Source organism: Agelaius tricolor, unplaced genomic scaffold (genome assembly GCF_023055355.1).
Source record: "Agelaius tricolor isolate 1412-34295 unplaced genomic scaffold, bAgeTri1.0.p SCAF_1, whole genome shotgun sequence".
NCBI lineage: Eukaryota > Metazoa > Chordata > Aves > Passeriformes > Icteridae > Agelaius > Agelaius tricolor.
In genome coordinates, this window is record NW_027269261.1 from 53,984,300 (window position 1) to 54,004,841 (window position 20,542).

General features: G+C 40.2%; 1 protein-coding gene across 3 annotated transcripts in view; it reads right to left on the bottom strand.

The window, feature by feature from the left end:
- SNX9 (sorting nexin 9) overlaps positions 1 to 19,768 on the bottom strand; it is a 61,817-nt gene extending 42,049 nt beyond the window's left edge. Inside the window, exons 1-2 of one of the 3 annotated variants that reach the window (XM_071434847.1) lie at positions 19,375 to 19,767; positions 1,081 to 1,167 (exon numbers count right to left, since the gene is read on the bottom strand). In XM_071434847.1, the coding sequence (XP_071290948.1) occupies positions 1,081 to 1,167; positions 19,375 to 19,386 (99 nt within the window). In that variant the 5' untranslated portion in view covers positions 19,387 to 19,767. Of the gene's footprint in view, positions 1 to 1,080; positions 1,168 to 19,374 lie in introns of all 3 variants that reach the window. The other 2 variants (XM_071434839.1, XM_071434856.1) reach the window with 2 other exon arrangements.
- Positions 19,769 to 20,542: the final 774 nt, after the last annotated feature.

Consider the following 20,542-nt stretch of genomic DNA (forward strand, 5'->3'; position numbering starts at 1 on the left):
TTATCATGAACACATAAAACAAAGTTTTACTTGCCTTAAGCCACAGATGTCTTGGTCAGTGAGAACTAGCTTAAAAGTGGTGATCTACTTATATTTAGTCTTACTTTTGTGAAATGGCATTAAGGTCCTGAAGTCATTCAAAATGCTACCCCTGCCATAGCATGGCACACTATCCAAGAGGGTGCTGGTGCTGTTAAATATCTGCTTCAAGTATTTAAGATCAGTGGAACTAAAAATTACCAGGATTACACATGCCTAGGATCTTCAAAGAATTGAGCTTACTCTGCAGAATGTGTGTGGTTTACACAAATGGATAAATAAGACCTGGCTTCATGATCAGGTAGTTTTTGTTTGTATTTGTTTCAAAAGGCAAGCCTATTCACTAAGCCATATCATTACACAAAATTCAAAGCAGAATCAACTAATACTTTGTTACCAAGGGTAATTATATATGACAATTAAAGTACACTGAAATTCAAAATGTCAGTGCTAAAAAGCCTATTCATTTAACAATGCCCTGATAGCATTGTGATAGTATTGTCACCACTTCTTTCCTATACCTTGTTCATATTTCTTTAAAGGACACAAAATTTCAATAAAAAATTTTTGTTGTGAGTTCTTTACCAAACTTGGAATGCTGAAGTCATTGATTAAGAAACTCAAACCAAGAAGTGAACTGGATGTCACATTTAAATGCAAGTGGCAAGCACATGAAAGATTACGTGCACACAAAATGTGCAATATTAGGCACACTAAAACAGACAAGGCACTCAGATGTACAAGCTATCACCACCATTAGTTCCTTCCTTTTACTTGTCTCTCAGCTCTGTTTAGAGGAAAACAAAGCTGAGTACATTCTTATGTATGTGGGCACAGTTTGAGAAGGCCCCATCCTCCAAAACATTGCATTTGTTTCCACAAGATTCTTAGAAAATTCTTTGTATTCGGGATTTTTTTGCTAATTCTTCAGGGAAGGGTAGCCAGGCCTTTCAGATATCACCAGCACCATTTTCCTTCCTTCTGCTGATAGAAGTAGGCCAGGAAAGTGCACTGAAGCAAATTCCATCTCAGTTTTCTTACCGGGTTGGTGATTGTGATGATCTCCCCTTCACTGACCGTCAGCTCATTGTTTCCAGGCTCAGCAGCAAAATCATACATAACACGAGCCTGTATGAGGAAAGAACATAACAGTGAGGCTTCCAGCTTCTGTAGAAGGTTTCATTAAGAAAGCATCAGCACAAATTATCCTTAACTTACAGAAATAGTCAGTGGGGGAAGGCTGAATGTACAAAGAAAACAACTCAGCACATAGGAAGCTGACATTTCCTAGATTTGAACTGCACACTCAACAGTTAAGACTTCAAAAGACAAAAATCTCATGTGGAGCTTGTTGGAGATAATCTACCACAAGGATTTAAGACTGGTTGTCTTCTGTCATGTCCAAAACTACATGTACAATGTTTTCCAGGGGAAGAAGGAAAGGTTCCTAACTTCAGCAAACAATATTTTTTTTTTTTTTTTTTTTTAATACAAAACATATTCCAACTCCAATTTGGGTAAAGGGAAGTAGTTCACAGAGCAAGCAATTCAGAAAAAGAAAAGCAAGTAACTGCAGATGTAAGTAACCACTGCTGTGCATAAAATGTAATATGCAAAATTATGTTTTGAGACTCTATATGGGAAGAATTATGCAAATGCAGAAACAAGCAGTGAGACTAGACTTGTTATACCTGGCATGAGGAGGGAGGGAAAAACAAAACAAATCTAATTTTTAAGTGTTTAGATACACAAAGGCTTTGTTGTGCACTGACTCTGCTATTACACTACATAAAGAAATGTTTGAAACATTTGGTTTTACTAATAACATCATTCAGTGTACAGCAACGAGTTCCTTCTTGTACTTGGAGGGCGAGGGGAAGAAAATAAAACTAACCAAAAATAAGCATTTTCAAAGTATATTCAAAATATTATTTTATTGTCAAAGGAGACAATATATATATATATAACAAAATAAAATAATTTCTGTTGAAAGAAAGCTATGTGATAGGAAAAAAATACCGAAAGACAGACATTTACCATCAAGTCTTGCCTGTCTCAAAACTGCAGGTTTTATAATCCTCAAAATTGAGGATTACAAATTCCTCACCCAGACAGAACTTCTTACAGAAAACCAGAGGAAAACAGAACTTCCCACCCCCACATTTTAATTTCATGAGTATCATGTGGAAATACTTCTGGCCGGTCAAAAGATACTTTTAAAAACAGAGCTGAGAAAAAACCATAGATGTTTCAGCTGTTCAGCTGACAAATCTAACCCCAAACCATGTGCACAACAAACCGAACACTTGGTCTTCTCCAAGAGAAGCTGCTCTCCAATACTAGAGCAGCACAACATTGCAGAAAACCATGCGTCCTCAGCACGCTGAATGCTCCCTTGCACGAAAACTTTTCCCTTAGAATGGAGGCTTTCAGCACTTTCAGATTATGCCATGCAAAACAGAGATGAAGAGGTAAAAACTGTGCTCAATAATAACACTGCTTTCTTTCCAGCAGCACATCTGGCCTCCATGGAAATATAAGAATAAGCTGCTTTACTTTCCTGAAAAATGAACTGCAGAGAAGCAGCACACCTCTAGAAATACAGGAACATTTTAAGCAGGGGTGTAAAAAGCACCACGCTCCAGAGCTCTTCCCTCAGCAGTAGCAGATGGAGGTGTTGAACATGTCCTTTTTCCAGCAGGTTGTCAAAATTTATCCACTTTCTGCAAGTCAATTTACAGCACTCAGATGCTGGGCATCTGAATCATGGGAAAAGCAGCTTTCTTAACCAGGGAGTCTTCTTAGCCTTTTTCAAGTAATACACCATAATATTAAATTCTTGCTTCTATTCACAGGAATGATGAGAGTTTACCAGGAAAAAAGGCAACAGACAAATTTTATCAGCCTTCAGAAAAACTGGGAAAACATCCCCAGACCAGACTGGAAAGGTAAAATGTATTTCTGTCTAACAAAAGAACAGATGCAAATACTAGATTCTCCAGGTACAGCAGTGAAATTAAAGTTACTCAGAGAAAAAAAAAAAAAAAAAAGGAAATATTCAGCTTGTAGAGAAAGAAAAAACAAGAGATACATAGAATTTATTAAAGTAATTGTACTGAAGTCCACTTATTGACCTGCTCTGGACACCTGTTTCAAAAGTCAGAAAAAGTAGAAAACAGGGAAAAAATTACAAACAAACCTTGCTAACTACAGTTTAAAAAATTGAAAAACAAATTTTAAAAAAACCAACCCATTTGCAATGCTACAGAAATGGATTATTACAAAGCATTAAGAATTTGAGGTACATCTGAAACCTGGTCTGTATATTGACATTTCAAATACATTCCTCATCTTTTTCTGCCAGTACTCTCCATTTCACCTGAATCTCTAGGCTCACTTGCCTAGGCTGGAAATGAAGACCTTAAGAACTTCTGGCAAATAAGCTTTAACATTACCCTCCTAACTGTTGAATTTATAAACTCAACCAATTCCAAAGTAAAACTAAGTGACTAAATGTTTTTGCCCTAACTATTAAGTGTATAGTTAACAATGGAAAACCCCCTAGGCTTTCCCTGGACAGATATATCAGCCCAAATCTACTTAAATTTCTGACAATCAGTTCCACAATACTATAAAATGGAAAATGGTTTGACTTTCCAATAAGCTTTTTCCTTCTTACCGGCCATAAATATTGTGTATTTGCAACTCATGCAAAACTGCAAATGGGCATGGAAAAAAGCATTTAACAAGAAAAGGATTTTAGCTCCTTGGCACTGGAATACACACACTGAATACTAGGGCTAAGCTTAGGGACACTTTGAATATTCAGAAAATGGGAATCTCTGATGAATTCCAGATCATAATCTGGATCAGTCCAGATTAATGAACACAAAGAAGAGAACTTCTTCAAAACACAGCTTAGAAAAAAAAATTGTTACAGTAAGTGTTGTGTTTCATATTTACTTCTGATCACGTACAAAAGGATCAAACCATCCAAGAACTACAGGAACTTCAGAAATTAAAATACTTTGTTAGTGGAATAAAGGCCAATAAAGGCCACTGCTTCATTTACAGAATACTGCAAACATGTAAAACAAGAAAGAACCATTACCAAATCTATTAGCTATAAGAAAATTAATTTCATCTTCTGGTTGCATGCATATCTCCCCTCTCTCACCACCACCTCTGCTCCAAGATACAAATGGTTCTAGATTCTGAAGTTGTTTTCTCAGTTCCTTTGAGAAAAAAACCCTGCTAATCCAAAAAGCTTTAACTGATTTCACTGACCAGAGAGCAGGCCTGGGTCTTGTACTGTAAGCTACTGCTCCCTTTGCTCAGGTGGCAACAGAGCATCTCCACTGGTAATTTGGAACACATCCTGACGTTCACCTCATGCTCCCTGGTGTGAGGAAAGCCTGGCATGGATTAAGCAGAACCCTGCCACAGCACATAGCAAGAGGGAAAGGGTTCTCTGATCCCCAGCATCCCTGCACCTCTGGCATATACTGCAGTTTCTCCAGAATGAGAGGGAGCCAGCAGTTTTGTCTACAAGTCCAAGATGGGGGAAACTGGTAAGAGTTAAAGGAAAATTAGCTTTTCTGCAGTATGGATATAGAAATTTAGACTGTAATAAAGGAAATAAAAAGGAAACTGGTAATTCTCAGTGTTGTATCAGCATTCTTTGGAACTTGTTCTACCTGCTGTAGTTACACAACTGGACTCTAGTTTCCCAATTTACAGATTTACTGACTTACTACAGTGTGAAGCCTCCCAACACTGAGCATTGCAATCAATAATTATTATTGTCTTTTTAGAATTATGATAGAATCATACCTAGGAATATTAAAACACCAAAGATTCCCCACACTGAAAAGCAGTATCTAGATTAGTGAAATATATTCCTCTTCAGGCATGAAGCAGACTTCACCTCCCTCCACTACTTCTGTCTGAGTTGAGTGCTTCCCTCTTCTTTCCGTAATATTAAAAACCAAAAGGAAAAAAACCCAACAACAAAAAACCAAGCATTTGACAACTTCTTTCTGAAAGCAGACATAAGACTATGCAACTCTACCTGACAGTGTTAAGGCTCTTTAGCATAAATGAAGTGGAAGGAAGTTGTCTAGCAAAAGTCATTAAAATAAATTTCCAATGAAAGGTTACACTATTGCTTCACTAAGTTACTAGATGAATATCCAAGATCTCTACAGACATCCTGATCCACTGGCTCCTGCTGGGTGCCCCCCAGAACCTTGAAAGACGTGATAAAGCAACAAAAACACCTATTGCTCACAAGAAGAATCTTTCTGCCTTTTCCAAGATATTTCACTCAAGGCTAGGCTCACATGGAAAAGCACCTTACCCCAAAATTGAACGATCTTGATGTGCACAGGCCACACTTGCCTGCATTACAGTTCAGCTGCAGCAGGGTAGCTCTGTCATAGAGAAGGACAGTGGAAGCCCCTGTGTATTCCTCACCAGCCATAAGGACACAGGCTGACAGCTAATGCACATCAGTTGTGCTCAGAGCAGCTTTTACAACACCTTCCCTGCCTCAGCCTTCCTTGAGATGAATGATCAACGACCCACATAGAATGACTACTGGTTTTTCTTTAAGTTCACAGTTCTAAAGCAAAATGTTTTTGTAATGCTGGATTTCCTGCCTGCAATGCAACAGTTCTGCATCAAAGTATGCTTTATAGCACAAAAACTGGAGAAGCCCCTCAAAAACTGGACACGCCTTTGAAAATGCTTTCCCTACGCACAGGACTTCATTTGTATTAAGAAGAGATCTAGTGTTACACCATAGATTATCTGTTTCAACCATGTGTTACAATTTAGGAAACTTGTACCACAACTGCTTTTCTTGGTCAGCGGGCAGGGGCAGATAGTACAAAGGAAATATCCATAGAATTTTCATGGCATGAAAATCCCATAACTGCACAGGTTTCTCTTCATAGTTGGCACTTCAGCAGTTCAGAGCTTCAGCCACCCTGCACTGCTCTTGTCAAGAGACAGGGATTCACAGGTTTAAATTGCTTGTTGCCACTGTCAGAAATACAAGTGCTGTACCACAGCAGCAAGATGGCAACACGTCATGCTGGTGGCACCAATTCCCATATTGACAGAAGGAGGATCAAATTCTGGATTTCTCTTTTAGGAAGTATACGAGGCAGATAAGTGCAGGTTTCTCTAACACCTGCATCCACTGGAGGAGCAGAAACCATAATTTGGGAAGCCTGGCAGAATGCCAAAAATAAATAATTTAAATAAAGAAAAGTTAATCATTAGCATTGGCTCTAAACAAGTCAAAGTCCACACATTTTAAATGGCCGTGTCAATGAGAAGACTTGAACTTTTCTTCTAGGACAGCAGCCTAAGCTTTTAGCTGGGATGAACAACAAAGGGCTTTTGGTCACCTCAAGTAACTCCAGTAACACATCTGGTATGAATAAACTTCAGAACAGCTTGCTACAAAAACTGCTTCAGTTAGTACAAATATTCTTCAGTAGGTATAGTAAGCCTTTGAATCTGCTGCTTGTGAAATACTGATAAGCATTATGTTGCTCACACCTAGAAGCACAGAAGAGGAAAATGCATTTATTTCCTCCCAGACTTAATTTTATTAGTTATCTTCTAAAAGCTTTTTGGATGTTGGTTTGGTTTTTAGTACATTTTTTGTGAGGTCTCTTTCATTAGTTTTTTTCAGAATTACTTTTTCCCACAAATATTGCTTTTAGAAATAAAATATTCATTCTAAAGGGCAGTTCTAAGAGAATAAAACAGAAATAGCATAGCTGCAATACAGGTTGGGATCTCAGGATTGGAGAAATTAAGAAAGCAGAAAGAAAATAATAAAGACAAAAACCTAGCTGCAAATACATCACTTCAGAAATTAGCAGTATATTCTGATTACTTCCTAAAGAATGGTTCAAAATGAAGCATTTAGTCTAAAGAGTGACAATATTCTTCCACACAAAAAACAATTAACTTAAAACTATTTTAGCATTTTCTTTCCTCTGCTAATCTTTCCCGGCATTTTGCTCTGTGATTACTGTCTGTAAAAAACTAGTGGTTTGTAGGTATTTTACTGCTTAGAATAAGTGCAAGACATTCTGACCTGTTATCAGCTGAAGCAGAAGCCTTAAACCCCTCGCTGTCCTCACTGTGCCAGTGAAGCTCCAGGGAAGACTCAGGGTAGGCACAGATCTAAAGGACAGCTTAGCCATTGTTTTGTCTCACCATTCACAGACTACTTAAGTTGCCATGTTTTAATCAATGCATCTTTGAAAAAACTCTCCACAGATCAAAACACATGCTAAGTCCCTCTCTGGAAATTATAGGGAATTCTGCAAGAAGTTTAAAAGGGCAGGTGTCCAAAATGCTGAGAAAAACAGTAAGAACACAGGAATACAGACAGGAGCCCCTCATATCTTTCCCACCTCAGAGGACTGAGGACACCAGCTTTCTTCCAACAGTGCTTAACATTTTGGTAGATCTAATAATTTCCCTATCCTTTAGCCTGAAATCTAAGCTTGTTCAAAAGCTAAGTGCCCCAAGTCTGAAGAGATTTGCATCATCTTCATCACTAAATCACAGAACCATAGAATGGTTTGGGTCAGACTGACCTTAGAGATCATCTTGTTTCAACAACCTTGCCATGGGAAGGGACACCTTCCACTACACCAGGCTGCTCAAAGCCTCATCCAACCTGGCCTTGAAAATATAAAAAACATTTATACTACTAATGAAGGAAACATCCGAGGCTATGATTTGACAAAAAAATGTATTTTCATTTTAGTCCCTCTATCAAACTCTATCAGACTGCAAGGCAAAGTGTGCATTTGGATAGCCTATGCAGAATTATCAAGTGGCTCCTCAGGTGCTATGACTCTCAGCCTGGAGAAGCAGCTACTCTCCGTCCTGACTGTGATAAAGAAATGTCTACATGTTCCTCTCACAGGCTCTCCTAAGAGACAAGACACAGCCCAAAAATTGACAATAGAAGAATTAGAGGACACAAGGGACACTGTCTTCTAAGACAGACTCCTACAGAAACAGCGCCTTGGGAATTGGAGAGATTATCCATTATACTAGCAGTATATTTACTGACAGTAAAGTGATAAAGATTTATTATGAAGGAGACACCAATGTTTATCTTTCTAACTACTATAGAGAAACTGGAGAAAATGTATATTGCTTATATTGGGCTAGGCATCAATTCTTGTGCATGTGCTCAGCAACATCTGCCTAGAAAACTAGCTTGAAGAAACTGGAACATTTTATACTATGATTTTATTAAACAATAAGCAAAAAATAAAATTCACTTATTTAATTAAGACCTCCCTTTAGTATTACATTTCTTCTCAATATGATTTTGTTTTGCTTTTAGCAACGTCAGAATTAAAGCAAACTCAACCAAAAAGTAAAATTAAATTCAGTAAAGAACTCCACTTCTGGATGAAGAGAGGTCACAATATTCAGGTATCATTACTCCAAGTTCCCTCACCAGCTCTAACTGCTGGATCCTCACATTACTCTACAAATTCACATTAAAAGTGCCTCTTGATCCACTGGCTCACTTTTCTCTGGGCAATTTTTCAACTCTAAAATAAGTTCACTAGCCTGCAGCTAATCATTTGAAGTCAACAGTACTGACTATAAGCATACTAGAACTAAATTAAACACAGACAAAAATCTAAGAAACAAGGACTTGTGTAATTTCTTTCTGTTAGTAAAATATGTTTGCAGACAGGTGCAAAACTCAGAATTTGCATGTGCCTACAATATTTCAGGCAGGTATTTAATTAAGTATTTATACTGGATTAAAATGTCTATCTCATATTGGAATTGACAACAAAATATAAAGTGTTTCCAAAAAGTACAAACCACAAAGTCTGACACCTTTATATGGTAAGGGACAGGAAGGCAATACTCAATTTCCACCAACATGCATGTGGTTTAAACCACTGGCACTTCTAGAATTAGAATGGAAGAAAGAAGTGTCTAGGCAAGTGTTCAAGTGTTTAAGAGACTTGGAAATGTTTCCTGTAGTAATAAAGACAACAGCTTACTAGCCACTTCAGCAACTTGGGCTTTCCTCAGTGAGGACAGATTAACTCTTCAGATCGACCACACAGGACTTCACTGTCTTGCTGAAAATAATTTTTTGGTCATGACAGACCACCTGAACTCAGTTCAGGCTAGTCCCACTCATTTTTTGTTCCATATTTTATTTTTGATTCACAGAACATGATCTTCTTTACAGCTGTCTACCTGTCAGCAAACATCACCACACCCCAAAGCCCAGTGAAATGTGCTCCTGGCCAGCATTACAGGCAGAATGCACATGAAGAACTTGCATTCAAGTGAATTCCTACACAGGAAGCCTCTTGCTCTACTCAAGCATCTGGAACTAAAAGTCATTGATGCAGAACAAGGTCTAAAATGGTTATATGACTAAGATCTCTTAAAAGTGGTAGAGTAAAACAGATCTCAAAATTGTAGATGTTGAAACAAATTATAGCTTCTTTCCACACAGTTATAAGCCAGGTGGGTAGACAACCATGCCACAGAGCATGAAAAAAGCAAAGAGAAACTGTGATGTTTTCCAGATTTACAGCAGTGCTTAAAAATATTTAAGTCTGAGAATTATCTATAAGCAGTTTAGTGATTTAAAAAAGCAGCATATTTTCAGAATAACTACCATGCACTACTAAAAGAGGTGCTTGGTTACATTTTGGTGTGTTCATATTGACTTATTTATGGAGTATTGTCAGACCCAAGAACAGAATCTCCATGCGCCCAAGCAACACTGAAGCAAGGGAAATTCAGTTGCAGAAATTCAAGACACCCATGTGATTTAAAGATATTTCCAAATACTGACTCAGATACTCCCCTGAATCACATCTGAGCTTTCCGTTGGGTTAAGCACCTGAAAAGCTTTTTTCTTGTTTAAAACATTACTTATAAACTAGTCATCAATTAAAATGTACTGCAAAACTCCTACCATGAGTGAGGAACTCCAGTGATACCAGATCTTCTGCAGAATCAATTTACTGCACTGCTCTAAGTGCCCAGCCTTCCCCATGTTTTCCTTTCTGAATACCAACCTTTCCCAGATCCTCAGATAAACTGGAGACTCAACAATTTGATAACATTAATTCCAGTTTCACCATGACTACAGCAATGTATATAAATGCAGAAGTGTATAATAAAAAGTGTATAATAAATGCAGCAAGTGCAGCATGGGTTTGTATTTACGGATGTCAGGCAGGATGCATTTATCTCAAGTGTGATTAAAATCTCTGCCTAGATTAATCATTACTGTATCTCTGAAATCAAACTGCAAAACTTACAACTGTTTGCTGAACCAATATTTAATGGTGTGTTTCAGAAGCCTGCTGTGCCAAGTCCCCTGATGTTTGCCTGAAACTTTAGGGCACAGTTCTGTCCCCAAAGAACAGAGCCAGTAAGATGTGAAGGTTTCAGAAAAAGCCAGCAGCATTCACCAGAAAAATTGCCACATTGTGACCTACTCATTAAGACAGCTTGTAGTCACACAATAGTGCTGCCTCTAGGAGAGCAGGGATTAGAAAAAATTAGTAATTATACTAATAATTGGAGAGGGACAAAGTTTCACTAAGGTTATCTAGCAAACTTTAAGCCCTTTCAGACTCAGCACACTATTACACATTGTGGATCTCAATGTACCACGTGCACAGGCCACTGTAGAAGCAAATGAATACCTGGCAAAGCAAACTAAGTGCATGTTAAAATGATGCTGCTTCAAATAAACTTCGTCCATAAAATACAGAATGGAACAGCTGAACTACTCTGAAGTCCCAAACACTGGTAAATATTAATAGGAAAACACATGCTGAATAGCATGCTCACTGAAAGCAGTTGGGAAGGAATCTGAAACGCAGCAGGATGAGCTCTCCACATGGAATTCTGCTAAATTCTCTGTTACTTGAGTAACCAACATTAATCAATATACTAATTTTTTCTTATAGCACAGTTTTTATTAAAAACACTACTTTGTAAAAGCCTATGTTTATTTTCATTTTATAAACACAAGTGAGGAAACAGCTACACCAACATAAATGCATTACCATTTTATCAGATGAAGCTTCTTTACTCTAGAACTGGGCAAGGTTCACATTTTTTGGGTTCTAAAGTATCCAAGCCTACAGCTATTTTAGGCTTTTCTATTGGCAGTGTAGAAAAGTACAAGACCCTGTAAGATTACAAACTTTATTTCATGATAAATGACAGCTCAAATAAGCAAAGCTCAGTCATTAGACCTGGTCAGAGAACATCCAGCACTTGAACTGGACATTAATGACCTGCAATTTAATGCAATGTGCACGTTAGCAGTGTAGGCATATCCACTTTAAGACAAAGAGTTAGAAAAAAACAAGGAAAAGACTGCTTGGAGAGATGCATCTAACAAATAAAAAAAAACAAACCAAGAGATGTAATGAATGACAGAACTGGATTAAGTCATGCAACACTGAAAGTTTGACAGAACACCTCACAAACTTCTCTTGTACCAGCAACCTTTACAGTGATAGAAAGCATCAAAGAAGTCTGAAAGTTAGAACTTCTGCTTCCTTACAAATTACTAGAAAATTTGGCAGCTTGACAGAATGTGACAGAGCTGTTGATAAAAAAATTGTCATTCAACAGCCTTCATACAAACATCCAAGACTGTGGTCTAGTTATTTGCAGCAAGGAAGACACTTAATTTTGTATTCCACAAGCAATCATTTTCAGAAGAAAAATATAGGGCTATTAAGGAAGGAAATTACAGCACTGCTGAAAGAAGTGTGCTGTAACTAGGTAAGCACTAATTACATTATATTATCATATGTAATTGCAATATTCAGTCACTGAATTAAACCTTGACCCCCCGCCCAAAAAACGAACCAATGCAGTGGAGGAAATAAGACATTCAAGCTTCACTCTCAAATCCCATGAAGCTATAAGGTGAAGTGAAGCACTTCATCAGTCATTGCCTTACTGCTGCAGAAAGATGAATTGTATAGGCTCTTCAGGCAATACTAGAATTTAAATAAGAACTAGAAAAAACAATAAATGTAATAGCCTTGTATCAACTGTCTTCCTTCTGGAAGCCAATTACATGATCACTGTAGAGGGAAAAAAAACCCCAAACTCGTCATATAGAAGGGAGGTACAGTTCTAAAGCTATTCTAAGAGTATTTTTATAGCTGTTCTTGCAAATTAGCCATTTTGTTCTGTCAACCAAGAAAGCAAACACTTTGCTTGAATTGAGATGACAACTAATTTTTGCTCTGAACAATGAGAACTGCAGTCTCAGAAGGCTGGGAAAAGCAAAGCAAGTCCAGAACCTACTGTGTTTAAACAGAGATACCATGTGAACACACAAAATAAAAGCACAACAGTTCCCATGCCAAGGATGAGCAGATGGCAACTCAGAGCAGAAGTCAGTAACTCAATGACAAGTCATAAGAAATAAGACCCATCAACCAATTCTTCACCAGTCTCCACCTTTTTACAGGAGTGGGACTGAATGATTTCACCTGGCAAGTCCCACTTGCAGAACCCTAGGCCAGACATGGCTGCCTCTCCCCAGATGCAGCTGTTTTGCTTGGGCTCCCCAGAGACCTCCCACAGGATGCACTGCCCATCTTCTCACCACCTCCTCCTCCTTCCAGCCACCTATTTTGCACATTGGAAACCCCTCCCATACAGTGGCTTCCTTTAAAGGGCAGGACCTTGGGGAAGAGCTGCTGTAAAATACAGGAGGAAATAGAGTTTTACCCACAAAACACATGTTCACACACAGTCACTGGTTTGACTATACCCAGCACATTTCTATGAGCACACACCCTGTTACCAGCAGTGCCCAGGATGGCTCATGTGCCCTTCATACCATGCCATGTCCCAAATGTCTCCTCACAACTACACAACAGCCGGACTAGGCTGCATAACGGCAACTCCCGACAGGAAAAGCTGTTCCTTGTGCCCTTCTCCCCTTACTGTGGGTCTTACAGAGGACTATCTGCCAAAGTTAAATGATTCTGGTCTTAAATGTCTTTTTCTTTTTTTAATATATATTGTTGACAGAGGTTTCTTATTCATACAAAGCTCAAAGATAAAGAAGGCTTGGGAAAGAAAGTGATAATGCTCAGAGTTTAAGTTAAATTTTCCTGTAAGCAATATGCCTTTTTTTTTCTCTCTCTTCAGTAGCACTTGAATTTTGCTCATTGGACTACTACAAGATTGCTCTGTTGTTTGAACTTTCAGTCACTTGGGAAGCTCCTTTCCAATCATAAACTGCTGAGAAATGCAACTAAATGGAAATGCAACTAAAGAAAATAAAAGCACAAGCTCTGATTTTCAGCCCTCCGAGAAGTGTAAAGTGGATTCGGAGAAATTGTCATTGTGAAACACGCTTTGAAATAGAAGAAGTTTAGCTTTAAACGCTGAACAGTGCAATAGCTATTTACTTAAAATAATTCTAGATATCAAAATGCCCATCTGGTCTACTGCAGGGCTGGTTGAAACAAATCACTCCCACTATTTTACAGTCTCTTCTCTATTACCAGCTTTTAAAATGTTTTGCAAGACTGCTTCCAACATCATAAATATTACAATTGCTTGTAAATTTAATACAGGAGGGAACCCACGTATTTGAAATGCCAAAATTCTCAAGTGATTTTTACTTTGGTGATCTCTGTAAACTCTGAAATTTGCCAGATGCCCTAATCAAAGAAGGAGAGGTTTACTAAACATTCAGACACTCTTCTAGGACTTTTTTCAAGACCTGAAAATCTGAGGAGGAAGATAATTCAGAGGAAAACCTTGAAAGAATGCAGTAAAATAAACCTTCTTATCAAGCTACAGTTACCTGTAAAGCCTTATTGCTGAAGTAATACCAATATACGAGAAATTCTACCAGAGTGAAAACTTGAAACTCTGAATCTATAAACCAGATGTAGCTTATGACATTTGATACCAGACTTCCTTCTCTTTGGCTGCTGTAATCATGTTTTTAAATTATGACCTCTGGTAATGAGTCTCTGATGACTCTGCCTAGGTGCTCAAAATAACTTTGAAAAACTGAGTCAGAGGAATCATTACTCAAGCACAGCATCACTCAGAATCTTACCAGCTTTCCAGCACAGAAATGAGAAACCTTGAACTGGTAATTGCTGCAATGTAATATAAACCACATATCACTGAACCTTTAAAAGACCATAAGGTCGGACAGAAAGACAAAAGAACAGAAAATCTGTGTCTTTGTAAAATAACTGTACCAGTTCTCATGCTCATCCTAGCATCTCACTCCTCCAACAGGTTAGGAATCTGTGGTTCATCTGCATTACCAAACATTTTGCCCTTCTCTAATCATCTTGTTTCCCCTTAAAAAACAAACCACCAAACCAATTTAATATAAAAAGCCCCAGGAAGTACCCCCACATCTACTTAATACTAGCCTAAAAGACCCAAACAACATTTTACATCATTTGACTGTAACATAAAAATCATTGCTTCACCTAATAATTTTGTTCCATCACAACCTACATACACAGATCATCTGTGATCTCATGTTTTGAATTATGTCTTGTTTTACTGAATTTAAATAATGGAGCATGTTGAATGGATTAGGACGTGATCTGCATAGAAGAGGATGGATCATCCCAACTCACAGATGTCTTAAGATTTATTAACTGAATCTTTCTTTAAGATGAGATTTACGAAAGGGGTCTACTTCCAAAGTTAGGACAATGCAGAATGCAGATTAACAGAATACAAAGTCTGGGTATTTTGGAGGGTTTAGCACAGAGGAGTGCTTCACTTCCCAGCTGCAAATCAGAACAAGGAATTGTTTCTAGCAAACTCAAGTGATGGTATAAAGGAAAATGTTGGACTTCTTTGGGAAGCCTTACACTGCTGAGAGTAACAGAGAATGAAAAAGAAAGATGAAAGGAAGGATACACACTTAGGGATATTAATCTTTAAGGCTAATATGCTGTTACCTTTTCCTGCCTGAAATTTTCATATGTAAATCATGACCTTCCTTTACCACAACTACAAGAACCATGCTGAATTCAACTATACCTGGCCAGTGACATTAAAAGAAAAAATCCAACGTGATTAGATGGACAAGAAAGCCTTGAACAGCATTTCCTTGTTTTAGAAGTACTGTTAAATTGTATCTTCTTTAAAGAACGGAATATTTAGTCTAAGCTTTCATTTCAAAGGACTTCCTCCCACAAAAAGGGGCTCAGTCCTGAAAACAGAATCAGATAAATGAGTCCTCAAAGTACACAAACCATTGAACAATCAAGAACATAATGGTGAGATATAAGTGCCCTTAAAGTTATAAAGAAAAAAAACTGTAGGAATTGACAGTAAGAGGGGCCCAACTTCACAAAGCTTATCAACAACTGCCTTATGAAATACCTCTCTTGGGAAAGCAATGTCACCAACATCAACAATGTTACACGAATAAATCAGCTCCTAGTTACAATTTCTAAATTAAAACTCTCACCACATGTTATCAGCACAGGTTCCAGAAGAACTGGAAGGACTGTCTGCCCAGAGACTATTCAGTTCTCTCACTTCCTTCTGAAATCAGTGCTTAACAAATGGCAAAACATCAGCCTTTTCAAGAAAAGGACTTGCCTACATTTTAAAATAATAAATAAGTTTAAAAATAGGCTAAGGTAGAGAGAATGTTGTTTAAAAGCCAGCATATTGCTTCCTGACATTTCTAGCTCTCCCTATTCAATGAAGCTCAAAAACAAAAGAAAGGACATGAGTAAAGCTGGGACTTGGCAAACTCTAGTGGGGAAAGAATAGGAAAGGCCAAAGAAACCATGAAGGAACAAATAGAAGAATGACAATTTCACCTGTGGCTTTTGTAAGCAACTATGACAGAAACATTTACCAAATTGCATCTTCCTTGTGACCAAGTTTAGAAAGTTTTTTAGGCTCAGGCACTTTCTGTGTCACATCATTTGTGACACAGTTAAAAAGAAGGAATTAGTAAGGTTAACTCTGCTTCTCAAAAGCATCCAAAATAAAAGTATCTAGCTTAAATCACCGGTTCTTAAATGTGGACATTAAATTGCTTTACCTCTGAAGATGGGTTCAGTTAAATGACTGTGAAACTCTAGAAGTCTCCTAAACAACCTTCTTTTTTTTTCTTATTTTGATAGAGTTTTAACATTTGTTTCAGTTTTCTGAGCACATAACCTTGAGCAAACCACAAAGTCCACTGCCAAGCTACAGTAAGGATCTAGCCAACAGAAAAACTGCCTCCAGAAGCCTTAGATCCTCCATTTCCCATTTATATTTTCACCCTTCTCTGTGAAAGTCTCCTGCTGCCAACTATACCACCCCACCCAACCTCCTGTATCAGCTCTGAGCAAACTTTCAACTATTGCAACTACCTAGAACTGGAGAAATGACGCCGCTGTTTCCATTCAGTGAATATTTTTGCTATGTCAGCAATTTACTGTATCTTAAAAACAGGCCTGACAGGTGTTGGAGTAGACTCCTGGGATGTACATACAGCATGGGATGAGGAGCAAGAAAGGAGAAGGTGCAATGGCCACTGCTAATGTAGCTCACAACATCAGACACAGCCTCCACAGCCTACAGAGCGCTTAAGGCCTCCAGCCACCCCACCTGTTTCGACAGAAGACTCCCTACCAAGTTGCTAGCTAACAAATATGCTAGGAAAGCATCAGTAAAGGCTTCTCGGTATGAAAATAGTAGTCCTTTGCCCTAAAAGCTTTTATTGTTTCAATAAGAAATGCATTGATTTGGAATGGTACAGAGAAGAGCCAGCACATTACCCAACTGTATATCACATCTTCATACATGAAAACTCAAGGAATTTAATTGCTGTGGTTTATCAAAGTGAGAGCAAGAAAACTGGCCGAGGATTACAAGCTGGCTACGAAAGAAACCCCTATTTGCATCCTTCAGCCTCATGAAATCTAACACCTTGATTCAAGCATTTGTAAATCCCGTCGAGAAAATGATAAATTTGAAAACAGAAGCTGGGCAAGTTGAGATTCAAAAGAAAGATGTATCAACAGCAAGAGAGATGGTTTAAAAACAAAAACAACAACAAAAAAGACAGACTGAATTTTCCATCATTGAAAGCATTCAAATCAAGAATCAATATACCCCCAGCCCTCCTTGGAAAGTATATTCTAGTTTAAACAGGAATCAATTCAGGAAGCACTAACAGCCCATGCAGCACAGGCCACGCTGGACTGTCAGTCACCCTTATCAGCTATATAGGATTTGACACCAATAAAGTTCAAAAATTCATACTCCAGACAACTATAGTTTAGTTTTGTTAACATTTCACATAAAATACAAATACACCTTGCATATTTCTTTCAAAAAGAGGCAATTTGTGAAGGAGCACAAGCAGAAGGTGAGAAATTTGTTTACAATTTAAAAAACAAAAATTTACGTTCCAAATGAAATGGTGACTGGTTAGTTGGCTGAGCTCCTAAAAACTGTTTTTTCAGCCAGTTACTCCCTTACCCTGCTCAAAAAGACAATATATTCTTTACTATAGCTGACGTTTGCACAACATGAACAAAATAAAATCCAAACCAGGGCAGTTTGCAGAGAGGGACCCATCTCCTGGGTAGAGCTCACAGAAAACAAAGTAAGCTTCTCTTCAGTACTGCTCAGAGTTACCAGCATAACAAAATAATAGCAATAAAATACCAACTCTTTCCTGACTACCACTTACCAATTTTAGCCTTCAAGTCAAGGTACATTACCATATCTTGCAATGTGTAGAATGAAAAAAATTGCACCACCTGATTTTAAGCCAGTCTGGATTAGGAAGTCAGAAATTATACACCCTTCCATCTGGGGCCATAATGTTTCCAAAAAATATTTAAAGACCAGCAAAGTGAAAGTTTCCCTATGTATGAATAAAATGGATCATGTATTCGGCACAGAACACAAGATCCCATGAGGATACTGCACCTCAAAGTGAGCTGAGAAACAGTACACTGGTTTAGTACAGTACCTGCCTCACATACTGTGTATTATGTGGTATATACTCACCAGAAGTAATTTTCTTGCTACCTACAATCGTTAGATTGAGTAAAAAATATTCACACACACATCCCATGAATTACTGGAACTCACCAATGTAAAAACCAAGTCTATCAACAATATTCTAAAAGCTCAACAGAAACATAAATTTCACTATATTGACTATATTTACTGTATTTTTACACTGCCTAAGTGATTTTGAAACCTAAAATCAAGTTCTCTGTGCTTTGGAAAAAGTTAATCCAAACTTGAGCCACCATCAGCTTGCATGGTTACAAAGACAGCTACTTATACACTAAATCTGACATATTCAAGATGTGGAATTTCTTCAGCACTGAGAAGAGCAACATAAATAGTGCACTGTATGAGAAAGGCCTCAGTAAAAGGAAGTTTTTTAAACTGCTGGCCAACCTAATGGAATCAGGTGACTCAAAGCAATACTTCAAATACCAAAAAAGTCTTCCTGAGATACTTAGACAAGTCACAGATGAGTTGCCGGTGCATGTTAACTCACACCTACACAAGCAGAGATGCTTTCATCAACCAATATAGTAAACAAATATTGTTTGTTTAGAAAGGGGCCATTTTCAGATAGGATGGGCTAATTTTGACAGCTGCATTAGCAGCAGATACTGTTGAAGAACTGAACAAAACAATTTAACTTCCTGTCTTTTTTTTTGTTGCTGTTGGGTTTGTTTGGTTTTTTTTTTTTCGCGTGTAAAATCACAGCTTACTCTTAAGAGGTCGCGCAGTGCGGACTCTGGGCTCCCACCAGAGACACGGCACAGCCACCCCCGGATGCCACCGAGGGGGTCAGCATCAGCTGCCCTGACGAGCGGGCCGGGACAGCCGGGCCGGGACAGCCGGGCCGGGACAGCCGGGCCCGCCGGTGGCCGAGGCCTCTCCCAGCGCTCCGCCGCTCCCCGGGCGCGGTGGCAGCGGGGCAAGGGACGCCGGGGCGGCAGGAGCAGCAGCCTCGGCCTCTGGCGGCTCTACGACCCTACAGTCGTTCCACCGAGGAGCGGGGACGGAGGGGCACAAACACAGCAGAAAAACAACTTTCCCCCGCCCCGGAGTCGCCGAGCCCCGAGCAGGGGCCGGGCAGTGGCGCCGAGGCCCGAGCGCGGCGCTCCCTCCGTCCCTCCCGCGGCTCCGGCAGGACCGGCTCCCCCGGCCCGCAGCCCGTCTGCCCGGGACCCCCGCCCGCCCGGCCGGGCCCGCTGGCGCAGAGCCCCGGGCGCTGCTCACCTTGGTGGCCATGGCGCTGCCGGCCGGGCTGCGCTGCCGCTCTGCCCTCCCTCTCTCTCTCCGTGCCGCGGCTACTCGGTCGGTCGGTCGGTGTGTCCGGCCCGCCCGCCGCCGCCGCTGGGCCGCGCAGGCGGCTCCTCCTCAGCGTCCCCGGCCGCCGCCGCCGCCGCCTCCTGGGGGCCGCTGCGCGGCTCAGCAGCCAAGCGCCGGCGCTGGGCAGGCGGGGGCTGGTGTGGCCGCGCAGCGATGCCCCCGCCTCGGCCGCCCTTTCCGCCGGCTCGGCTCGGCTTGGCTCAGCACCCGAGGGCAATGGCGGGGCTTTGTGCCCGCAGCCTTTCCGGCAGGGCCCGGGGGAGGGAGGCACCCGCCGCGCTGCGCTGATCCCCGGGGGAGCCGCCCCGGCCGGTCCCGGGGGCGATGGGGGCGGGCGGACGGAGCTCGCCCACCCCCCATGCCCTCAAGGGCTTTGCTTTGCAGTCAGAGTTTGGCCTCACATTCGCTCGCGTGGGGGAGAGAGCCCGCAGGAAGGCGTTATGCGCCCCTCGGGTGCCTTTGAATGGAAATTTCAAAGCAACCATACAGCAAGGAAAGCAATTTTTTCCTCGGCCAGGCTCCATCCACGGCTGCTAGGGCAGTGTACATCGTCCCTGACCTGTTTCGGCCGGGCCTTGGTGTACAGCAGTTATCAGCAGCAGTACAAGGCACCAAGGAGCTATAGCTGCTCAAGGGCGGTAGAGTTCCTGTTGGGCACTCTATGACCATCTCATAGAAACTGCCTGCAGCCCCACTTGACTCCCAGCCTGCAGGAGAGATGAGATGGGAGGCTAAAGCAAAGGGAATTTGAAAATACGGTGGTAGTGATCGTACAAGGTACTGCACCATCCAAAAAGTGCAGCTTCTTGTTGCTATATTTATAGTGGTTGGCCTGGGATCAGGAGACTTCCTTTCTGTAGAAGGAAATACACAGTGTAATCATCAGGGACACCAGGGAGAGCCCCAGGAGGCAGGTAGGCTGTAGGGAAACTGCATAGAACTCTACATCTGTATTTCCTTGCCCATAGAATTACAAGCTTTTTTTCTGCCATTGGTATAGTTTCTCAGTGAGAGCCTTATTAAAAGAGAAAAATACATTCACAGGTTAAACATTGGAAAAAAATTTCCCTAGTTG